At 42.0% G+C, this 23050-nt stretch overlaps 1 protein-coding gene across 14 annotated transcripts in view; it reads left to right on the top strand.

Annotated features, from left to right (window-relative positions):
• The window catches only part of LOC105018473 (pleckstrin homology domain-containing family A member 7), a 129392-nt gene that overhangs the window by 103905 nt on the left and 2437 nt on the right, over positions 1–23050 (top strand). For 7 of the 14 annotated variants that reach the window (XM_020040239.3, XM_020040237.3, XM_020040236.3 and 4 more), the window contains 15 exons: positions 292–513; positions 1814–1867; positions 2911–2994; positions 4798–4863; positions 6144–6224; positions 6524–6673; positions 8957–9058; positions 9292–9403; positions 9523–9650; positions 10058–10252; positions 10729–10816; positions 10922–11010; positions 11720–11956; positions 19038–19256; positions 20803–20936. In XM_020040239.3, the coding sequence (XP_019895798.3) occupies positions 292–513; positions 1814–1867; positions 2911–2994; positions 4798–4863; positions 6144–6224; positions 6524–6673; positions 8957–9058; positions 9292–9403; positions 9523–9650; positions 10058–10252; positions 10729–10816; positions 10922–11010; positions 11720–11956; positions 19038–19256; positions 20803–20936 (1961 nt within the window). Of the gene's footprint in view, positions 1–291; positions 514–1813; positions 1868–2910; positions 2995–4797; positions 4864–6143; positions 6225–6523; positions 6674–8956; positions 9059–9291; positions 9404–9522; positions 9651–10057; positions 10253–10728; positions 10817–10919; positions 11011–11719; positions 11957–19037; positions 19257–20802; positions 20937–23050 lie in introns of those variants that run through there. The other 7 variants (XM_020040248.3, XM_013139095.4, XM_020040238.3 and 4 more) reach the window with 6 other exon arrangements.

Genomic DNA, 23050 nt, shown 5'->3' with positions numbered 1-23050 from the left:
CCAGCTTAACTGTATATCGAAACGGTCGATTTAGCAATCGTGCAACACTTTGCCTGCAAACGCAACACCACCTTCAAACTTGGTAAGGTCTCTCCAATGCTACTTGCCTGTTGACTTTGGCGTCTCCACTTTCCCAGTGTTCCAGTTAGAATGCAAAGTGACCAGGCTGTATTGAATCTAGACTAGACACAGCCTCTTTGCTAACCTTTGAGCGGGCTGGGAGTCTCGAGTTAACGTCCCCCGTTCCCTTCCTCTGTCCCCCGCGGGGACACCCTACTGTCACGCATTCAGCCAGAGGAGCTGACCCTGCTGCTCATTCAGCTCCGGAGGCACCAGGCCAACATGGCGGCCGCTCGCCACCACACGCTGAGGCAGCTGCAGCACTTCAACTACAGCCCCTCTGGCCCCCACCTCCTCGGCTTCGACAACGACCCCCTCTTCTCCTCCGGCCCTTCTTCTCTGAGGCCCTTACTAGGCCCCCCAGGCCCCGTAGGTTCTGGAGACAGCAGCCAGGTGCGGGGGTCTCCACTAGATTCTATAGCCACAAAGTCAGATCTCATGCCGCTAGGTCCAAATCGGACTTTCATTTAAGATTAGATTAAGGATATGGCCAGCGGTGTGGTTAGGGTTGAGGTTGAAGATGCATTCTATCATTTATGGGCAAAGGTTGTAGAAGGGACACTTTCAAGCCAAAAAGGGTCCCCCGAAAATAGCGTACAATGTTGCGCGTGTGCCGATTTCTGCCATCAAACTCACATTTCATGGTTAACTGAGGTATGATGGTGACTGTGCTTACACCAACGGCCAGAAATGATTTAAACACATACTTTGTAAATCACAATAGTCCCAGACTGCATCTTTAAGTTCGAAATCACAATTTGAGAAGACAAATAATAGAAATAGCTGGGGTTTATGACTTTGTTTCTGTAGAAGCTAGTGACGACCCATGTGGGGGTGCCACAGCACTTCTTTACCTCAGCGAAATAAGCTCAACTTGGGCATGGCTGTTTGTGAGCGTTGGCCTGGCTGGTTGCACCCCTGTAGCACCCATAGTCCCTTTCTACAAGGCTGTTTGGGCCCTTAAGGGGTGGGATTTGTACTCCTGCAGGGCTGTGTCATAGTTCCTTATCGTTTGTTAGCATGTCGTGTTGTGCTAGCTAGCTTCCATGTAGTCAACCAAGGCTAATCCACAATTGACTTGAGTTACTGTATAAATGGTAAATTATTGTTTACTTGGGTTTTGATGCCAGTCACTTCTGAGTATCTTTGTAACGTGTTTGGCTGAGATGTTGCTGATTTGCGTCGAAGTGGAGCAATTTTCTGGGCTTGTGATGTTGGAGTTGCTGCTTGTAGCGTGTTTCTGTTTTGTATGTGCACGTCTTGCATCTTTGGTTGCATTAAGTAGAACAGCTTTGAACGATTGAATTGGATGTACCAATGCATAGGAAAAACGTGTGTGTGCGTGTATTGGCATGTGCTTATGTGAATAAAAGAAGCGGGGGAAAAGTTAGTTTTTCTGATTTTAACAAGCCTGAAGTAATAAAATGATATTATTCATCTCACCCTTAATTCATAATTAATTATGAATAATATACATTATTATTGTAGATCATACAAAATGCATATTCAAACCCATCATGTGGATTTGATGTCACTGAGTGGTGCTACATCAATCCAATGTGTTAACAGTAATACATTCTGTAAATAGTGTTGACTGTACAGTTCAACCCCTAAGATGGGATCCTGTAACTGTATGTCCACACTGTTTGGCCATAAAGCTTTGACCAACACTTCTCCATCTCTCCACCCGAAGGTTGACGACACGTACATGCAGCTGAAGAAAGACCTGGAGTATCTAGACTTAAAGGTGGGAACATGCTTTCTTCTCCTGGTTTCTGCCTCTATCCTCCCCGCTTCTGTATTTCCACCTTTCCTCTGTATAAAGGTGAAATGGCCTCTAGACGCTGGTCACCGAGCGGTTAGAGCGTTGGATCAGTAACCAGAAATGTTGCTGGTTAGATGCCCTTGGCTAATGAGGTGAAGAAAAAATACAATAAAGAGGAATAAAAACATCTGTAGAAATGGCTTTGAGCAAAGCCCTTCATCCCAATCGCTGCTAGCATTGGCTTTGGAGAAGAGCTTCTGCTAATAGATTCAAATGTAAACACAATAGTTAAACTTTCCACTCTCAGCAGTGGTTGAGTTGCTGGCGTGTGACAGAAGTCTCCTGGACGAGGCGTTGTCAGCAGTCATTTCCTTGACTCTAGTGACTCCTACAGGTGGGTCGGGTGAAAGCTAACTCAGGCCATCAGTCGAGTGAGCTTGACCTCACACACGTCCATCTGGCTAAATTCTTGGGTTTTATTTGCAGAAATGTATCAGACTCTTATCCAGTGTGACTTAGAGTACTGAGTGCATACATTTACTTACTTTTTCATACTGGTCCGCGTGTGGAAAAGCAGTCTAGGACCCCGGTTCACCAGGCTTTGTCAGTTGAGCCACATGGGACCCGCGGTGATAAAATAAGTAGAAGGTCTTGGCATGACATGTTTAGATGGATGCATGTTGTAATGTTTAACTATTCTGAGCTCTAAGAAATGCTGCAATTAGACAAGGCGTTAACTACAATAAGCTATCAGGGAGTTGGGGAGAAAAGGAGAGACATGAGTGTGAAAACGTTTGTTCTGCTACCAACCAAGCTTGACTGTGGTCCAGGTCACAGCACCATTGCAACTGAGAGCGCATTCTTTCCCGCCCCGCCCTGCCCTGACTGTTGTACGTTTGACTCAACTGTTGCTCTAGAAACAAGTTAAAGAAACTACTGTAAGTGCTATGGTCAAATTGCAAGATGCTCACCAGCGACCGGCAGCCATTTTGTAACAGCGGCTCTCTATCTCCCATTTGACGCAGATCAAACGTTTAGAGCCGTTGATCCTCATGGCTCACCATGTGCTACTGCAGTGCTCTGCCAGGCCCCTCGGGCCCCTGTGGAACGTAAGCAGTGTGTGTGTCGATGTTTATGCCAGAGACCATTCCATCGCGTAGCACTGTGTTTCTATGTCAATGGCTGTGTGTGGGCACGGGCTTGGCATTGACCCCTGAATCTTTTTTTTTTTTAGTTTAATTTTTTTACGTTTGAGCCATTTCGCTCTTATCAAGAGCAACTTGGAACACACATTTTCGCGCCCCCCCACCCCCCCTTGTCTCTCTGTGATGTGACTGGTGGTTCTGGGATGGCTCTGCAGTGCATGGGCTCTGGTTCATTCGGTGGTTGATAATAGCCAGCTGCTTGCGCCACCGTGTTGCCTGTCCAATGGATTTCCTTGACTGTGTCCTCAGTTCAACACAGCAGAAACCCGAGGGGTTGAAGACATTTGGTTCCGACTATGCCTCAGGATGTATGCCCCTGCCCCCCCACCCCCAAACTACGCTGGGAGTGTTGTAAGGAGCAAGCGGTGTCTCATTCCTTTTTAGTTTTTTAAAATTAGATTGTGTCAATCGTTTGTGATACAAGGCCTTGAAAAAAATCTAATCTGTTCATATTGGAGAAAATTAAATGGATGGAGGTTTTTTGTCTCTTCGTCTTAAACAGGTCATACATGATTCATCCTGACTTTAGTTTACTGTTGGGTTTCTCCATCATGCTTTCAGTGTAATCTCTCGCTGTCCTCAACCGATACATCTACCAGCACACGTATCTACTCATTCAAGGTTATTTCTTTACTATTACCATTTTCCACATTGTAGAATAATAGCGAAGACACAACTATGAAATTACACATGGAATCATGAGTTAAACAAAAAAGTATTAAACAGATCAAAATGCATTTCTTATTGTAGATTCTTCAAAGTAGCCATGCCTTGATGACAGCTTTGCAAACTCTTGGCCTTCTCTCGACCAGCTTCATGAGGTAGTCATTTTCCAACTGTCTTCAGCAACTGTCATAATGCTGAGCACTTGGTGGCTGCTTTCCCTTCAGTCTGTGGTCCAACTCACCCCGAACCAGTTTAGGTGGTTTGAATTCAGGTGATTGTGGAGGCCAGGTCCTCTGATGCTGCACAATCATTCTCCTCCTTGGTCTAATAGCGTGTCTTGGGCCAAGCAAGTCACTTATTATTATTGTTTTTCTACAGTAGTTGTTTCTTCGTGTGAATCAGGCATTTATGGTCAAATTGCTGCAGTTTCCTCTGAACAGTTTATGTTGAGATGTGTCTGTGAGATGTGTCTGAACTCTGTGAAGCATTTATTTGGGCTGCAATCTGAGGTGCAGTTAATTGACAATTTATTCCTATCCTGTGGCTGTCCTCATCAGAGCCAGTTTCATCATATAGTGCTTGATGCTTTTTGGGACAGCAGAACTTTTCAAAATGTTCCACATTGACTAATGTCTTTCAGTAATGTTAGACTGTTGTTTCTCTTTGCTTATTTGAGCTGTTCTTGCCATAATATGGAGTACTTCAGGAGAGACATAATGGTGGTCTTCTGTATACCAAGCCTATCTTGTCACAACAACTGATGTTCTCAAATGCAGAAGAAATTCTACAAATTAACTTTTGACAAGGCACACTGCTGTCATCAAGAGAAAAGTAGTCTACTTTGAAGAATCTACAATAAGAAAGGTTTATTTCATAGTTTTGATGCCTTCACTATTATTCTACAATGTGGAAAATAGTCAAACTAAAGTAATTCCCTTGAATGTGCAGGCCTGTCCAGAAGTCTGACTGGTAATGTATATAGAAACATACATGTACGTACAGGTATGCTATTTGAGAATGAATTGGTTCTCTGGTCTCAAGGTGGATGGAAGCCAGGCGTTGAAGGAAGCACCGAAGCCCGTCAAAGTAGCCGAGAGCGACGTCGACGTAAGTATGAGGGGAAACACTGCAGAGCTGGGTGCCGCACTGCTCACACAGGCACTCAGGAATGCAAGCTGTTGGCACTCTCTCTCCTTGCTCCTCAGTCTCTCTCCTTGCTCCTCAGTCTCTCTCCTTGCTCCTCAGTCTCTCTCCTTACTCCTCACTCTCTCTGTGTCTCTTTTTCACTCTCTCTCTCACTTGCAACCCTGAGCAATATTTTAACTGCATCTGTATTCTTTTTGAAATCTTTCTGCAGGAGCTACCACGTACATCCCTTTGGGGGATGGAAGGAGCAGTCTAATAAAATGATAAATGGTCGATTTGGAGATATACTGTATTTGTATCCGAAGCACAAGTACCATGAATGTAAAAAGTGCATGTAAATGTAACAAAATCTTCTTCGAAACTTTCACTTTCATCCTGAAAAGATAAGCTGTGAAGAATTTTCATAACAGGAATCTAAATAGCATAGTATATTTTTGCCTCAGCTTCAAGGGAAAAGATTCATGCCTTCATTTTAGAAAATAAGGTTAGTTTGAAAGTGTTGCAAACCACAGCTGAAACTATAAAAGGAGTTGAGGGACTCTGCACTTTGCACTTTAACAATTTATAGGATGCTGGCGTTTTTTCATGAATATTTCAGTGCATCAATAACACAATATTAGTGCACGAGGAGACGCAACAACAAATAAATTATGCATTTAACAGAATGGCAAATTGAAGTTAAACACCACGTACATGATTGGACCTGCAAAAGAAACCAAGGAACACTCTTGCAATTTCTTTCTCGTTCCAAAACTACTAACGATTACTATAAAAGTACTTTGTCCTAACTTCAGTGTGATGGAATGCTGGTTGTTCTCTTCAAACACCGACATCTTACTGACTTTGTCATGACTTCTAGGTTTCTTCATGTGTGTCAAAACTGGTGCAAGAGCTCTATGAACAGCAGTGCCCTTGTTCAGGCCAGGGCCATGAGAGCCGTCATTTAGGGGGTAACATTCATCAGAGAATAATGAAAAGGGCACAGATTCTGACACACTTTGACTAAAGGGTGGAATATGGAGGATTTGCATAATTGCTTCGCCGCGCATAATTATGCACTGATGAGACAGTTGAGGATAGTCTCTCTCACACACACACACACAGGTGGTATTTTTGCGAGGCGATAGATGTGGAGGAGAATGACACCCAAATACACCAGTGTGGTGTGAGAGGCGATACAAGCTGGTCTTCCCAGCTCTGTAAGCAGACTGTTTGACCGACTGACTGACTGTTGCCTGCAGGTGAAACTCAGTCGGCTATGTGAGCAGGACAAGACGCTGAAGGAACTGGAGGTCCGGATCAGCTCGTTGAAGGACGATAAGGTGCTGCATTTCTATGTCACTGCGTTGATGTCCATTTTTATGTCGTCAGCCATTATAGAAAATCCATTATAGAAAATCCATTATAGAAAATCCATTATAGAAAATCAATTTTGATTCAATGTGTGTCAGCTAAATTCAAATCAACAGGATTATCTTTGGTGTAGAGTTTCTTCCACTTTGACAAATATGACAATGTTGCACATTGCCAATACTCAGTACTCTACAGTCAAATTTTTATTCATTGATTTATTCATTTCCCCCCCCGTCAACCTGTTACTACTGGCCCCTTGGCCCATCAGGACAAGCTGGAGTCGGTGCTGGCCGTGTCCCACCAACAGATGGAGCTGTACCGGGACCAGCCGGCCCACCTGGAGAAGATAGGCTACCAGCAGAGGCTCCTGCAGGAGGACGTGGTGCACATCAGGGCTGAGATCTCCAGTGTGTGCACGGTGAGATGATCCGGTTGCCGTGTGCGTGCGTCTGCCTCTTCAGGGGTTTCAGGCAGCCTAACGGTTAGAGCATCAGAAACCAAAACTCAGCTACATCAAATCCCCGAGCCGGAAAAAAACAAAAAAATCTTGCTAGAAATATCAATGTGTTCTAAGTCAACTTACCTGGTAAAATAAGGGTGAAATTAAAATAAAAGGAGACCCTGGTGTATGATCTATTGTGTTATGCTTTTTGTGTTTTACAACCGCGTTTCCCAAAAAATTGGGACGCTCTGAAAAATGCAATGATAAAAACAGAATGCAATGATGCCCTATATTTAATTGAAAATAGTACAAAGACAACATATCAAATGTTGAAACTGAGAAACTATTGTTTTGGGAAAAATACATTCCCATTTTGAATTTGGTGCCAGCAACATCTCCCTCACCTGTGCCAATCAGATTCCCCCAAAGAGAGTTAGGCAGGTTAATGGTCAGATTGTTGGAAGAAAACAAAAGGCTCTCCGAGACATTTACAGAGGGCACACAGAAGAGAGGTAAATAAAACAACTTGGATATTATCCACCCACTGAACAGTCAACATCTAGTACTTCCTTCATGGTGCAGACAAACCAAGAGAGCAACTAACAGTGCTGTACCAAACATATTTGTGTTTATTTTATAATACAGCTCTGTAGGAATAGATTTGACATTTACATGGTCTTGTATTACTATGTAGGTATTTATATCTTTAATGTGTGTATGTGACTGTATGTATACAATAGACATCTACACTCCTCAAAAATATTAAGGGAACATGTAATCATCACAGTAAGTCAGTTACATTTCAGGGACATCAATCTGTCCAGTTAGGAAGCAGAAGCGATTGCGAATCAGTGCTACCTGTTTCGGTGCAAATTAAAGTGACAACAGGTGCACTGTAAAGGCAACAGCAGGACTACCCCAAAAAAGATTGGTTTTGCAGGTGGTGGCCACAGACAACTGCTATCTCCTTATCCTTCCTGACTGATTATTTTCTAGTTTTGCGTTTTGCTAGTGTCCTTGTCACTACTGGTAGCATGTGGTGGTACCTGCAGCCCATTCAGGTTGCACAGGTAGTCCAGCTCCTCCAGGACCGTACATCCATACATACTGTCACAAGAAGGTTTGCTGTGTCTCCCAGTACAGTCTCAAGAGCATGGAGGAGATACCAGGAGACGGGCCGTTACACGAGGAGAGCTGGACATGGCCATAGAAAGGCATTAACCAGTATCTACTCTTTCTGACCAAACTGTCAGAAACAGACTCCATGAGGGTGGAATGAGGGCCTGACATCCTCTAGTGGGACCTGTGCTTACAGCCCAGCACTGTGCAGCTCGATTGCCATTCGCCAGAGAACACCAGAATTGGCAGGTCCGCCATTGGTGCCCCATTCTCATCACAGATGAGAGCAGGTTCACACTGAGCACCTGTGACAGACGTGAAAGAGTTTGGAGACGCCGTGGTGAATGTTATGCTGCCTGCAACATCATCCAGCATGACCAGTTTGGCGGTGGGACAGTGATGGTCTGGGGAGGCATATCCTCGGAGAGTCACACAGACTTCCAAGTACTAGCCAATGGTACCCTGACTGCTGTTAGGTACCAGGATGAAATCCTCAGACCCATCATCAGATCTTATGCTGGTGCAGTGGGCCCTGGGTTCCTCCTGGTGCAGGACAATGCCTGGCCTCGTGTGGCCAGAGTGTGTAGGCAGTTCTTGGATGACGAAGCCATTGATGCCATTGAATGGCCCTCATGTTCCCCAGACCTGAATCCAAATGAGAACCTCTGGGATGTTATGTATCGGTGCATCTCATGCTGCCAAGTAGCACCGCAGACTATCCAGGAGCTCACTGATGCCCTGATCCCACACGACGCCATCTCATCAGAAGCATGCCCAGACGTTGTCGGGTGTGCATACAGGCACGTGTGGGCCATACACACTACTGAGTCACATTATGAATTGCTGTGATGAAATTTCAGTTGTTTACTTTGATTTTCGGTGTGAATTTGAATCCAGCTCTCCATCGGTTGGTGATTTTTTTTTTTCTCTGTTGACTGTTGTCACATCATTTTGTTCTCAATGAATAACACAATCTACAGTAAAGATTTTGATCTTTCATATATTTAGTTCATCAGAAGCTGATGTGTGATTTGAGTGTTCCCTTAATTTTTTTGAGCAGTGTATGTAACCGATATGACCCACCCCATTGAAGGTTATGGTGACTTCCATCCACTGACTTGTCTGTGTCATGCTGTCTAGGAGATGACCCGGGCCTGGGAGGAGTACGGCAGACTGGAGAGCTCCGTGGACCAGCTGAGAACAGTCCTGCAGTCCCACATGAACCACAGCGCCACCCCACAGGTGAGAACTGGTACTGCGCCTAGACTGAATCACTTGAACACAGCTTGGCGTTGTACAGTGCTCCACTCTTTGTATGAACAGCGTCCACAGAAATAGCTGAACAAATTCCTGTTCACTGTTTTGAAGTTGACTATAGATTGCCAAATCTCAGGTGAAATGCATGTGTGGCATAGCACATTAGGAATGTGCTAAAGTGTGTGTGTGTCTGTTTGTGTGTGTGTCAAATATTGTAGCAGGAGAAGACTGAGATAAAGCATGAGTTGTGGAGGATTGAGGATGTGATGGCTGGACTGAGCTCCAGCAAAGCCAACTACAAGATCACCATCGACTCATTGCAGAACCCAGGTGGGACAATCAGAACTAACCAAAGACCATCAGGCTGTAATAAAATAATGATGAATAATATAATGTATCCATTCAATCGAATTAAAAGGTTGATTCGTTCCTTCTAACTCAATTTTCAGAGAGGAAACTAGTGCCTTCAGTGTCGGACCCCTCGATGCCTTCCCAGAGTGCCACGCTGCCCTTAGGGGAGGTCAGGCCCCCTCCACGCAGCTCCCACACGCTGCCTCACAGCACCGTGCCAAAGTGGGTGAGTTGACATCCATTTTTTTTCTCTGGGAGATTTGAACCACTCCGTTGACCAGAGGGCGTCAGTTACGGAGAACAGTCGTGCATTACAGTAGACATGTAGAATCCAAGTCAAGCTGTTAAAATGTGTCTGTGTCAAAACACTTCAAATGCATCGGAATGGTTGAAAGAAATGCCTGCCTCCTAATCAGCGTTTGTGTCTGAAAGACCTACTGTACTAGCAGTTGGTCTTTCAGCCACAAATAGTTGATCCTTCCAGTTGATAAACACAATACCTCACCCCCCTTTATATGCTCATTGGAGGAGAGGCTCCTAGGTACCTCCCCCCGGGCCTCTTCCTCCAATGATATTTGAGGTACTTGAAAAGGGTTGTGACAGACTACCTGTTTGAATGTGGCTCCGGTACAGGCAGAAGACGATGCCCCTCCCAGACCGCCCCTGCCCCTCCTTTACGACTATGAGGACCCGCCCCCCACCATCCCACCCCTCCCTAAAGAGGCATCGGCAGTCGTAAGACACATGTCGGTCCGGGGTCTGAAACGCCAGTCAGATGAGAGGAAGAGAGACCGAGAGAGTGTAGGGTCTATCAACGGTGACTGTAAGGTCAGGAAAGCCTTAATTTTGATCATGTATGTTCTGTTATTTCTTTCTTTTAATAATGCATATTCACTTATTTCTTAAAGACGCGCCTCTGCTGTAAAACTGCAAAAGTACATTACAAGCGGCTTCACTGCTCTCTGTTTTTATAAAGTTAAACAGTTATTTGCGGTCACTCAACCATTTGACTCTCACCAGTGAACTCTCAGGGAGCGGTGTCTGGAACCATTTAAGCACCTGCAAAAGTCTGCATTCCATTTCAAAAACATGTCCCTTACCCTGACTCACTACGTGTCTGAGACAACTGCAATATCGGGGAAACGAGTTGCCGACACACTTTTCCAGTTTATTTTTGAACGAGATAAAGATGGAATGCAGCCTCGGCCTCAATGGGAAAACAAATGTGTCTGAACTCTGGCTGATATGTTCTGGGACATCGGCACTTGTGACTGTCATAATGCTTGCGGCCGTGATGTGTTCAGGTGGAGCTGCGGTCCTATCTAAGTGAACCAGAGCTGCCAGGGATGGGCTGGAGTAGCACCGGGACTCAGCTGGATTACCAGAAAAAAGGTATGGTCAGCTAGTTTGGTTTCCAGACTGCTTTTACGCTAACCTACTGTTAGTCACTGTCTCAGGGCAGCGGTGCTGTCTGTACGGTTTTCTTGTTTCCCCCAGGCCAGTCGGGTTCATCGTTGAGGCTCAACCAGTCCAGTAACATCTCCTCCTACGTGACCCTGAGGAGAGGGGCGGGCTCATCAGGCAGGGTGAGTCACCTGCCACAGGCTGTCTCCCTAAGGAAAACCTGTTCCCTAGACAGTCAAATATATATATACATACACACATACACATATATACACACATACACATATATTCATATATATATATATATATATATATATATATATATATATACATACATACACACATACACATATATACACACATATTCATATATATATATACATACACACATACACATATATACACACATATATTCATATATTTCATGGACCAAGACCACGGCGGCTCCACCTCACAACTGACAGGACCACTGGCAGGACTCGGCTGCTAATGTCTTGGTGCCAGATACCACAGCACACCTTCAGGGGTCTAGTAGACTCCATGTCTCAGCGGGTCGGCACTGTTTTGGAGTTTTTTGAGCAACCGCAAATTAGTCAGATGGTCATACATTTTTGACTCTTCAGTGTGTATATTGTAAGTAATCCATGTACCTACTGTGAAAGTTTTTTTTACAGTTCACAGTTTTATGTTTTTATTTGTTACAGGGAGGCAAGACCTAGCTCAGTTTTTTATCTCTGTTCATCTCTTATTGTTTGTATATATCCCTGTTATTTATCTCTAACGTTTGCAGTTGCACACAACGCTGTTTGGGTGGTTTGTGTAATGAGGACGTCTTATTGAATTAAGATAAGACGTCTCTCTCTCCCTCTGTTTCACTCTCTTTTTTTCCAGGAGAGACCTAAGAGTGCTTTGGAGCAACTGTACTCGGAGCAGCAGCCCCAGCCCCTGGCCCAGGCCCCGCGGGGACGCATGACCGCCGAGGAGCAGCTGGAACGCATGAAGAGGCACCAGAGGGCTCTGGTGCGCGAGCGCAAGAGGAACCTCAGCCAGGGGGAACGCCATTCCACCACACCCCCTGGCCTGCGTTCCTCCTCCTGCAAGCCGCTGTCCTCCACTGACCCGGTCTCAGTACGTTACCCCCCTCCCCACCCCCGCAGCAGGAGCAGGGACCACTGCCACACCGAACCCCCCATATAGGAGCAGCGGCCGTACAGGGCTAACACGATAAGCGGCTAGCACTAACCCTATTCACAGACCACCACCCACCCCGTGCGTATCCAAATGGCAGTAACTCTAGTAACGTTGGCGTCGCGCTAACACGCTACAGGCTGGTGGGACCATCTGGTGCTAAGTTGCAGCTAGTTAGGCCGGGCTGCGGAGCAGTGGGACTGTGCGTGGTGGAGGCTGGTTTGGGGCGTATCTGTCGGGGGGGCGGGGGGTGTATCTGTCAGAGATGGACTGTGAGACAGAGCTGTTCCCAGTGTTAAAGTATAGGGCTTGACTTTACCCTGTCACTAATGCCCCTATGTGGTTACTCACTGACACACATTGAATGTATATCAAGGAAAAGCATAGAGGGACTGGCTACAGACATCATTCGGCCTTCTCTCTTCTCTCTCTCAAAAGAAAATAGATAACCGCTATATGTACATTTCTGTACGTGTACATTTTTATTTATTTACTGAAGGATATTTTCAGTAGCCTATACATTTGTAAAATTATATTTTATAGATGTATGATCAACGGGAATGGGGAAATGTGGACCGTGTTAGAACACATCAACCGGGTGGGCAATAAGTGATACCAATCATTACCAAATCATAACCTCCTTGCTCCCTGAAATCTTCGGAATTACATGAATCCAATGAAATCAGTGCCTTTATTTTTCTGGTGTATGATCATTTCTCAGTTCTTCTCACAAAATTCAACCAAATGTCTTTTCACCTTCCTCGTCTTACGGCCCACGTGGCTATGGCTACCACAGAATGAGCTGAAATGAGCTGCAGATAGCTGGCCTACTTAGGTTGGAGGGTTCTTACGCCTGCCAGCCTAGGATACCCAACAGAAGTGGGACAGCACATTACAGAGACTAATGAACATCTAATATTAACTAACGCACGGGCATAACTAGATTGCTGTGAAATCATCAATAGCTTGTGTTTCCCATCAACCCTTGTATTCCTGGCTCCCAATACTAACATTTGGCAATATGTAATTCATTAACTAGTTAACTTATTTTCATTTTGTAGTTGTTCACCAATATAGCCAGAGCGCTAAAATTTTTGGTCCTTTAAATACGTTTATTTACACAACAAATAGTCTCTCATTTAAACAATTTTGTTTGCAGTTTTACACTGCTTCAAAATTATCTCCTTTTTTGACCAAAGCAGAGATGTTTGTACTTGACCGTGAAAGACCCCTACAACGGTCCACTATCACGGTCAACGTCATAGTGACCGAGTATCTTTAAGTGGCCTTTCGGCCTATGGGAATATCCTTACCGCATATGAAAGGATAGGAAAGAGAATGAAGAAAGGCCACCAGAAGCCTACCATCAAGGCAGGTGTAAATTCCGCCATTAGTTCCACCCATCTCATATCTTTTTATCAGCTAGGATGACAAAATAGCACAAATGAAAGGACATTAGAGAATGAGTGCATTATGAAATAATGAACAGCTAATGCTCTATTTATCTGTTAAACTGAGAGGCAATGCACAAATCCTTCATGCCTGTTTAATTTTTCTTATGTAGAGATTTGCACTCAAGAATAAAGTAATTTTGCTTCTAAAAATCACTTCTGGCTGTGTTTTTCCATTTGCCAGGCCTTTGATGAATATGTATGCTTGAATTTTTCCTTGGTGTGGTTTTCCTCTGTCCACTAAGCATGAAATGCTCTTTCTGATCAATGCATGGAAATTCACACACTGAAGTGGGAATGATGCGTGGATGGTTTGGGTAGCTTGGTCTCACACACACACATACTGTAATCACACTGTCCTACAAAACATGTTTATGGGTTTGAAAGTTCAAACGATTGTTTGTGCATACACGGGTTAATCCTTCATTTGATGGTTGGCTATGTTGTTACTGTCATTCACCTAATATTTAAACCCTCTTTGGTAATCCTGAAAACAATGCTGTTATTGCTTGTGTGTCGCTTGGGATGAGAATTGTATATGTATATACATATGTGTAGATACATACATACAATATATACATTACATACATACATACATAACATTACATACATACATTACATTACATACATACATACATACAGTGGGTATGGAAAGTCACCACCCCCTTTAAGAATTTTCATGTTTGCTTGACTTCCAGCCTGAAATGAAAACACAAAATTAGACTTTCCAGCTTTATTTACACACAGTAACCCACTATATCCAAGTGAAAATGTTTTTTCAATTTAAAAAAATATTTAAATGGTAAAATACTGTAGTTGGAAAAGGAAACAGGCCCAAAGTTTATACTTGGTGGAACCACCTTTTGCTTGAATTATAGCCATGAGTCTCTTTGAATACGTCTCTACTAACTTTGTTCACCTAAATTGTGCAGTATTTGCCCATTCTTTCTTGTAGAATGGTTCAAGCTCAGTCAAATTGGATGGTGACACATTACGGACTGCACTCTTCATGATAGGATTTAGGTTGGGGCTCTGGCTAGGCCACTCAAGGACATTCACCTTCTTGGGCTTCAGCCACTGTACAGTTGTTTTGGGTCATTCTTTTGTTGAAACGTGGCCCATTTTCAACTTCCTGTCAGAGAGCTGCAGGTTCTTCTCAAGAATCTGTTGGTATTTTTCACTGTCCATTTTCCCTAACAGGTGCACTAGTCCCTGCTGAAGAGAAACACCCCCACAACAGGATGCTGCCACAACAGTGCTTTACTCTAGGAATGGTGTTCTTTGGGTGGGAAAATCTATTGGGTTTTTGACAGATATTTTGTTTTGGGTTCTGGACAAAAAGTTGTATTTTTATTAATTTTGCTCTCATCCGACCATTGCACCTTTTGCCACTTAGCCTCGGAATCTACAATGTGCCTTTTGGCAAAGCTCAAACAAGACTTGATGATGGCTTTATTAAGTTTTCTTGCCACCCTTCCATAGAGGCCAGATTTGTGGAGTGCTTATGGAATCATGGTCACATTAACACATTGACCAGTTTTTGTTGCCATAAAGGCCTGAAGCTCCTTCAAAGTTGCTATTGGCTTCTTGGTATCTCTGATCAGTCTCTTCTTTACCCGGTCATCCAGTTTAAAGGGACAGTTGATCAATGCAAGGTCTGGGTGGAGCGTACCTTCCACTTCTTAATAATGGTCTGAACTGTGCTCCAATGTACAAAGCCTTTTGGGTATTTTCATATCCATTCCCTGACTTGTGCCTTTCAACAACTTCATCTCGTACATCTTTTGAAAAAAGTGGATTCTGGCTTTGAATTGCACTACTAAGCAATGGAGTCCTCTAAGAACAACTGCTTTTATTCTGAACTAATCAAAGTCACTACAATTGATTACAGAAATCAATAAAGCTGTAAGATTTCTTATTTTATGTGTTTTCATTTCAGGCTGTAAGGCAACAGAAAGTAAACATTTTGAAAGGATGGGTGACTCTCTAAACCCACTGTATGTACACAAACACAATTCAGACAACTCAAAAAGGTATTGTATACTTTTGCTTCAACATAATTTCTCAAACACAAAACATTTTATTTAGTAGTATAATTTTCAGATAAACATAGGTTTTCAAAATATTGGCACTTCTAATGATTATTTAAGTTGCGTAATAGGTGCTTTAGTAATAAGTGCTTTTGAGAACTGTATTGATGTCTTTTACTTATGTTCTATTTCCCTGCGGTGTAAAAATGAGGAGACACAGATTTAAAATCCCTTAGTCATCAGTCACCATCGGTAGAAAGACTAAAGAGCTTTCAACTGAAAGTAGGCCAAATGTTGACCTATACAGGTAAAGGGTATAAAAGAATACATTAACAGTTGAAAATACAACTAAGAACTGTCAGGGCAATAATCCAAATAGTTTCATAAGTCTAGAAAAGTTGCAAATCTGCCTAAAAAAATTTGCATTTGCATATTGCTCTCTCGCATGGTTAGGAAAATGGTGAGGAGGCAAAGAAGAAGCTGAGGTTCAGAGTTTCAGAACTACAGTGTAGTGGAATCTTGGGGTTATTAGGTCTCAAACTGTCAGATGCCACCTCCATGTCAGCAAGCTTTCTGGAAGGGTTGCAAAAAAGAAGCCCTTACTGAGCCCAATCCACAAATTGCAATGGCTGAACTTTGCCAAGTGTTACTGGAACTACAATTGGAATCATGTATTGTGGTCAGATGAAACAAAACAATGTTGGCCATGCTCACCATTGGCATGTTTAGTGACAGATGGGGACTATACACGGAATAGACACAGTAAAGTGGTGGAACATTGATCATTTCCATATGTTTTCCTACAAGTGGTCCAGTCACTCTTGTTAAGATTGATGGCATAATGAATTCTACCAGGAAAGCCCAAAACCTGGTTGCCTCTGCCAGGGGATTAAGACTTGGCCATGGATGGGCCTTTCAACAAGACAGTGACCCTAATTATACATCAGAACCAACACAAAAGGGGATTTGGGACCACAAAATGAATGTTTTACAATGGCCACCTCAGTTTCTGGATTAGAAATGATGTGAAAACTGTCTGAATTGAAGAGGGTAGTCCACAAGCACAACGAAGACTATCAAGGATTTTTAAATGCGTTGCATGAAGTGGTCCAAAACCCTCTCCAAAAATGAGCGTCCATCTCAGGGATGTTATCCACTCCAAAGTGTGTGAAATATTGATTGTAGGGGTGCCAATAATTTTGAAACCTATGTTTTTAGGAAAGTATCATACTGCTCATTGAAATGTTTTGTGTTTTAGAAATTGTGTTAAAATTAAAGCTACAGCTCCCCATGATGGTTGAGGCCAAAATATGATGTTTGTGTTAATTATTTGGATTCACTTTCACTCAATATCAGGAAGGGTGCCAATACATACGGCAACATATATTTGTACGTGTGTATACAGAAATATGTATGAAATCCACACTCTCTCACACTTAGTATATACCCCATAGGGCAGGGCTGCTCCAACCGGTTCCTGGAGATCAACCATCTGGTAGCGTTTCTGTCCAACCTCACTTGTGACTGACCTGACTTAACTTTTCATCCAGCTCATTATTAGAATCAGGTGTGCAAAATTAAGGTTGGAGTGAAAACCTAGAGGATGGTAGCTCTCCAGCACCAGGATTGATCAGCCCTATTACAGAATATACGCAAGTAAGCTGCTTAAATGGGAACTGGGGTATAATTTTATGTTTTCTTTCTTTCTCCGTTTGTAAACACAGTCAGATAATGATCACTTTTTATATAGTATTTTGCCTGGACCTCCCGACTCACACCCCTCAAGTATGTATGCATTTTAAGTTTATTGAATGGAGGCGTTTTAGTGTTTCTCTCTTTCTGAGCTCTTAAACATGTTTAAATCTTTGTCTGGACCGATATAGTGTATATAAAATCTCTATAGAATATCCAGGCACACTCCTAGTGTATATGTAAGCAATAATGCACAAGGGAGTGTGGTGTATTGCTAATACACCATGGCTAGAGCTGTTAAGCATGATGCATCACGTCATGGACACAGCACTTAGCTATGGTATATTGGCAATATGTCACAAACCCCCAAAACACAAAGTAGTAAAAAGTGATGTGATGTCATACCTGTGGTATATGGTCTCATATACCATGGCTATCAGCCAATCAGCATTCAGAATTTCAAGCACTGAAGTTTATAATATACAGCATAAACACATTATGCATGTCAACGGTGAGGCCTGCTACAGCATTCTCCCACTTTTTGTCCCTCTCACAAGCCCACCTGTGTAAAAACATAACACAGACATCAATCCTACACCGAATCTTTGGGGTCATAAGAATTTATAGCTCAAACCATTCAGACTTTTCTGCCATTTTTGGGAGAAGACACTTTCACGATCCGCCTTTGTTTTATACAAACAATTAGTTGATATCAATGGATGCAGAAGAAGTAGAGGACAACAAACCAGAGGTCTGTAGCACAAATATATTTTTTAAAGGGTTAGAGCAGGGGTGTCCAAACCATTCCACGGAGGTTTGTGTGTCTGCAGGTTTTTGGTTTTTCTCATAAATTGGTTCCCAGTTCACACCTCAACAACCAGGTGAGAGTAGAAACTAACCAATTAGTAACCTAATTAGTCAATCAAGTACAAGGAGAGAGCGAAAACCTGCAGACACACGGCCCTCCGTGGAATAGTTTGGACACCCCTGGGTTAGAGCATAAAAGTATTTGGGAGTACAGTGGGAGTTATTCACTGTATTATTGTATAGCTGATGGCTTTATACATGAATTGTTCTTCAAGATTATCTCCTAATTTATAGTTTTTCTGATCTATTTAAGGCTGATATTATACAACAATTTTCCCATAGATGAAGTGTTGTCTGTCTTTTCTTTAGTTGTCAGATAAAGTAGCTAGACGAATTGTTATCAGTCTCCTTTTATTAGTTAGGTAAAGTAAATAGTTGAACTATTGTCTGTTTCCCCTTTAATAGTCTGATAAACAAGTTGAACTGTTGTCCATCTCCTCTTTAGTAGTCAGATAAAGGAACTAGTTGAACTGTTGTCCATCTCTGCTTTAGTAGTCAGATAAAATGACTAGTTTAACTGTTGACCATCTCTTTAGTAGTCAGATAAAGGATGACATTAAATAAGCTTGTGGGCAAGGGGTGCCTCTAGTGTATGTGTATCGCTACAGCTTGGGTTCAAATTTGGTCCACTGCTGCTTTAGCACTCTCTCTCCTATCTTTCCTACTATCTATCATCTGTCCATTGAAACAATTAAATGGCCAAAAATAAATTACAAATATACAAATAAAAAAAGAAATATCCCAGACTAGATCCGCCACACATTGGTCTTCAGCATATTTAACATTTTCAGAAGAGTTTCTGTTTTGCAATGTTCTACCAATCCAGTAAATGGGAACAAGTTGAGAGTGTCACTTCTAAATACCTGAAAGATAACTTACATCACAGACTCTCTCAGTAGGTCTAGTTAAAAGCTTATGGTCTGTATTGGTTGTCCCCGGAAGAGGTCAGATAAAGTAACGGTTGTGTATGTCTTCCCCTAGAGGAGGCGAGAACAGCAGCACTTTGATTTGCAGCAGAAAGCTCAGGAGGAGCGACAGAGTGCCGAGGGCCAGAGTAATGAGGGCCAAAGCGAGATGAAGGACAGGAAAAGGATCCATTCAGATGAGTGGCTTACAGTGATGGCCACTCCTATGATGATTATGCACACAAAGGAGACGGACCTGGAGCCCCTTGACTACAACCTGGACCTTAGTCGTGAGGTACACTCCCTAAAGATTTTGAATTTTCTCCTTTGGGTTTAAAATTGTCTTTAAGAGCAATGGTTACAGCTGCCATTGGTATGTTTACAGAAATTGTAGAAACAAATTACAACAGAGAAATAACTTATTGTAAGAATTGTAAGATGATACATATTTTTCAGAAAAATGATTAACGAAACTTCTGATGTGCTCTTTGGCTACAGACTGTTTTTTTTCTTCTCCAGCACCCTTCATTGTTCAGGGCTAGCTAATGCCCAACTCAGAATCTACTTAATGCAAATACAGTAGCTAAATGACATGACGCCATCTCTAAAAAAGGAACATTATTAATAGCAAAACCATTAGTTATAATGTTCATGTCAGCAGATTGATTTTAGAAGCAGTACAGTAACATTAGTTAGGACAGAGACACCAAATTTGAGTTAGCTAACATTAGCTAGCTAACAACCTTAGCATGTATCACAATTTTTTACTGACTCTGCTAGTTATTTTGGATAACCGATCATGGCAACGTTGCATTCCACTAAATATTAGCCTATTTTAGCAAGTCATTGTATTTCCAAACCACTACAGTGTAATTTAAACGACAAATTAATAAAAGGGGGTAAATTAGTTTTATAATGGACATTCAGTGGATATTTGTTTTCTCTTGCCAATTGCTATGAAATCAAGTATTCCATGACTATGAAAATTACAGATTTTGAATCTGGATAGGTTCGACTACAATCCACACCTTTTATTTCTTCAAAATGTTTAAATGTTTTTGGGAAACATCCTGACTTCAATTGTCAATGGCTCCCATAAAAAGTGTAATAAAACAAAACATACATCTTCAGAATTTGGGAAGGATAGTCAAAATGTCACTACCAAGAATGGGAAAAGGGTTCTGCACTAGAACTAAGATCAAAACATACAACACAACATAATCAGGGCAACGGACTCCTAAATGGAATATGCCTACAATAACACACAATTTATGAAGTGCACTATTTTATATAACATTTTCCCAATACATCATATAATTAGAACTTTTCTACTATTATATGGCTGACATCTTATAAATGCCACCTTTCAAGGCCAAGTTCCTTATTTTACATTGTAATTTTGAAATTAGTCTGTGGGCTTTGGGAAATCTATGATTTAACTTTTATTAAACACACCTTGCATAATTTGTAGCCCTTAACCAGAACACTTGATTCACTAAGGGTTTGATGATCAGCTGAAAAGTCTATTTAGGTGTGCTAGCTTTGAAATAGAAATATATGGAGGGGCCTTGAAAGTTTCGAGAACCACAATAACCAAACTTTACCTTTAAAGAAGTTGTTGTGTATGGTTTTGAATTAGTTGTCTAAAATACCAAATTACAAAAGAATTATAACTTTTAAAGTCACAGCTTTCCATTTCCTAAATGGAGCCTAAGAACTTACATATTTCGTTTTTTAACCCTGAAAGTTATATCAAATAAGCTCATGAATTGGTGAATATTGTTCTAATCCCTAATGCAGATTGGTTGACTGCATTTCCTTCAAAATGTCTTCCTGTTAAGCTGTCAAAGCCCCAGAAGGTACCTATCCCAGAGCGCTATGTGGAGTCTGACCCAGAGGAACCTCTGAGCCAAGAGGAGATAGAGGAGCGTCAACGCAGAGCAGAACGCATCAAAAACCTCCTGGCAAAATCCAAGTAATGCTGATTTAGTTTAATCCATTCAGTTCTTAATGACATTATGACGGCAGTGATAGTATAACATTTATTTTATTTTAACATTTTAATTATTTTTATTTAACTTTTCATTACACACAACTACAAATGGTCTGTAGCGAGTTATCACTAAAACGTGGGTTCAAGATGTCACGGCTGGTCGTGAGAGCGTGCTTACATTTACAGTGCACAAGGTTGTCCAGGTTAGTTGCATTGTCCAGGTTAGTGTAGGGTAGGACTGAATGGGCATTCCTTGGCTTGACAAATACACTTGGGTATTCCATAGTGAGAGTGAAATACTTAACTTACAGTTAGGTCTGAAAATAATTGGACACTGACAGGTTTTGATATTTTGTCTGTTTACCAAAATATATTCAAATTACAGTTAAATAATGAATGTGGGCTTTAAGTACAATCTCTCAGCGTTAATTTGAGGGTTTCGCATCCAAATTTGAGGAAGAGTTTAGGAATTACAACACTTTAATATATAGCCCCTTCTTTTTCAAGAAGCCAAAAGTAACAACTGACTCAAAAGCTGTTTCATGGACCGGTGTGGGCTATTCCTTCGTTATTCAAGCAAGTAAAAGGTCTGGAGTTGATTCCACGTGTGGCATTTGCATTTGGAAGCTGTTGCTGTGAACCCACAACATACGGTCAAAGGAGCTCTCAATACAAGTGAAACAGGCCATCCTTAGGCTGCAAAAAAAATAATCCGGCAGGAACATTAGGACATTCTGAGAAAAAAAGAACACATTGGTGAGCTCTGCAACACAAAAAGGGCTGGAAGGTCCACGGAAGACAACAGTGGTGGATGATCATTGGATCCTTCCCATGGTAAAGAAAAACCCCTTCACAATATCCAACCAAGTGAAGAACACTCTCCAGAATGTAGGCATATTATTATCCAAGTCTACCATAAAGAGAAGACTTCATGAGAGCAAATACAGAGGGTTCACCACAAGGTGCAAACCATTCATAAGCCTCAAGAATAAAAAGGCCAGATTAGACAAAAAACATCTAACAAAGCCAGCCCAGTTCTGGAACAGCAATCTTTGGACAGATTAAACTAAGATGAAGCTGTACCAGAATGATGGGAAGAAAAAAGTACGGAGAATGCTTGGAACGGCTCATGATCCGAAGCATACCACATCATCTGTAAAACACAGTGGAGGCAGTGTGATGGCATGGGCATGCATGGCTTCCAATGGCACTGAGTCACTAGTGTTTATTGATGATGTGACAGAAGCAGCCAGATTAATTCTGGAGTGTATAGGGATATGTGTCTGCTCACTTCAGCCAAATTCAGTCAAGTTGATTGGATGACGCTTCACTTTACAGATGGAAAATGACCCAAAACATACTGCAAAAACAACTCAGAAGTTTTTTAAGGCACATAAGTGGAATGTTCTGCAATGGCCGAGTCAATCACCTGATCGCAACCCGATTGAGCATGCATTTCACTTGCTGAGGACAAAACTTAAGGCAGAAAGACCCATGCACAAACAAGAACAGATGACAGCTGCAGTAAAGGCCTGGCAAAGCATCACACCCAGCATTTGGTGATGTCCATGCGTTCCAGATTTCAAGCAGTTATTGCTTGCAAAGGATTATCGACAAAGTATTAAAAATGAAAATTTTATTAATTACTTTGTTAATTTGTCCAATTATATTGGAGCACCTGAAATAAGGGGACTGTGTATGAAAATGTTTGCTATTCCTAAACCTTTCAAACGATTTTTCTACAACCCTTTGAATTAAAGCTGAAAGTCTGGACTTCAATTGCATCTCGGTTGTTTCATTTAAAATCCATTGTTGTGGTGTACCGAGCCAAAATTATGAAAATTTTGTCAGTGTCCATCTCCAAATCTTCAACTCACCTGAGCCTGTAAGAGTTGCTGCGGTATGAGGATGTAACAATACAGTGAATGATATGAAATTAGAAGAAGAGGGCATTAAAATTTGATTCAGATGTTAAATATTTTTTGTTTATGAGTAAACTAGCTACTTCTTACTGAGAAAAGTAATACATTTTCAGATTACAACCCTATTTCTTGAAACCACTGATGGACATTGGCAGATCCAGTCCAATTTAGGAC

This window comes from Esox lucius, chromosome 19 (assembly GCF_011004845.1).
Source record: "Esox lucius isolate fEsoLuc1 chromosome 19, fEsoLuc1.pri, whole genome shotgun sequence".
Taxonomy (NCBI): Eukaryota; Metazoa; Chordata; class Actinopteri; order Esociformes; family Esocidae; genus Esox; species Esox lucius.
This window is presented reverse-complemented; position numbering and strand designations above follow the sequence as displayed.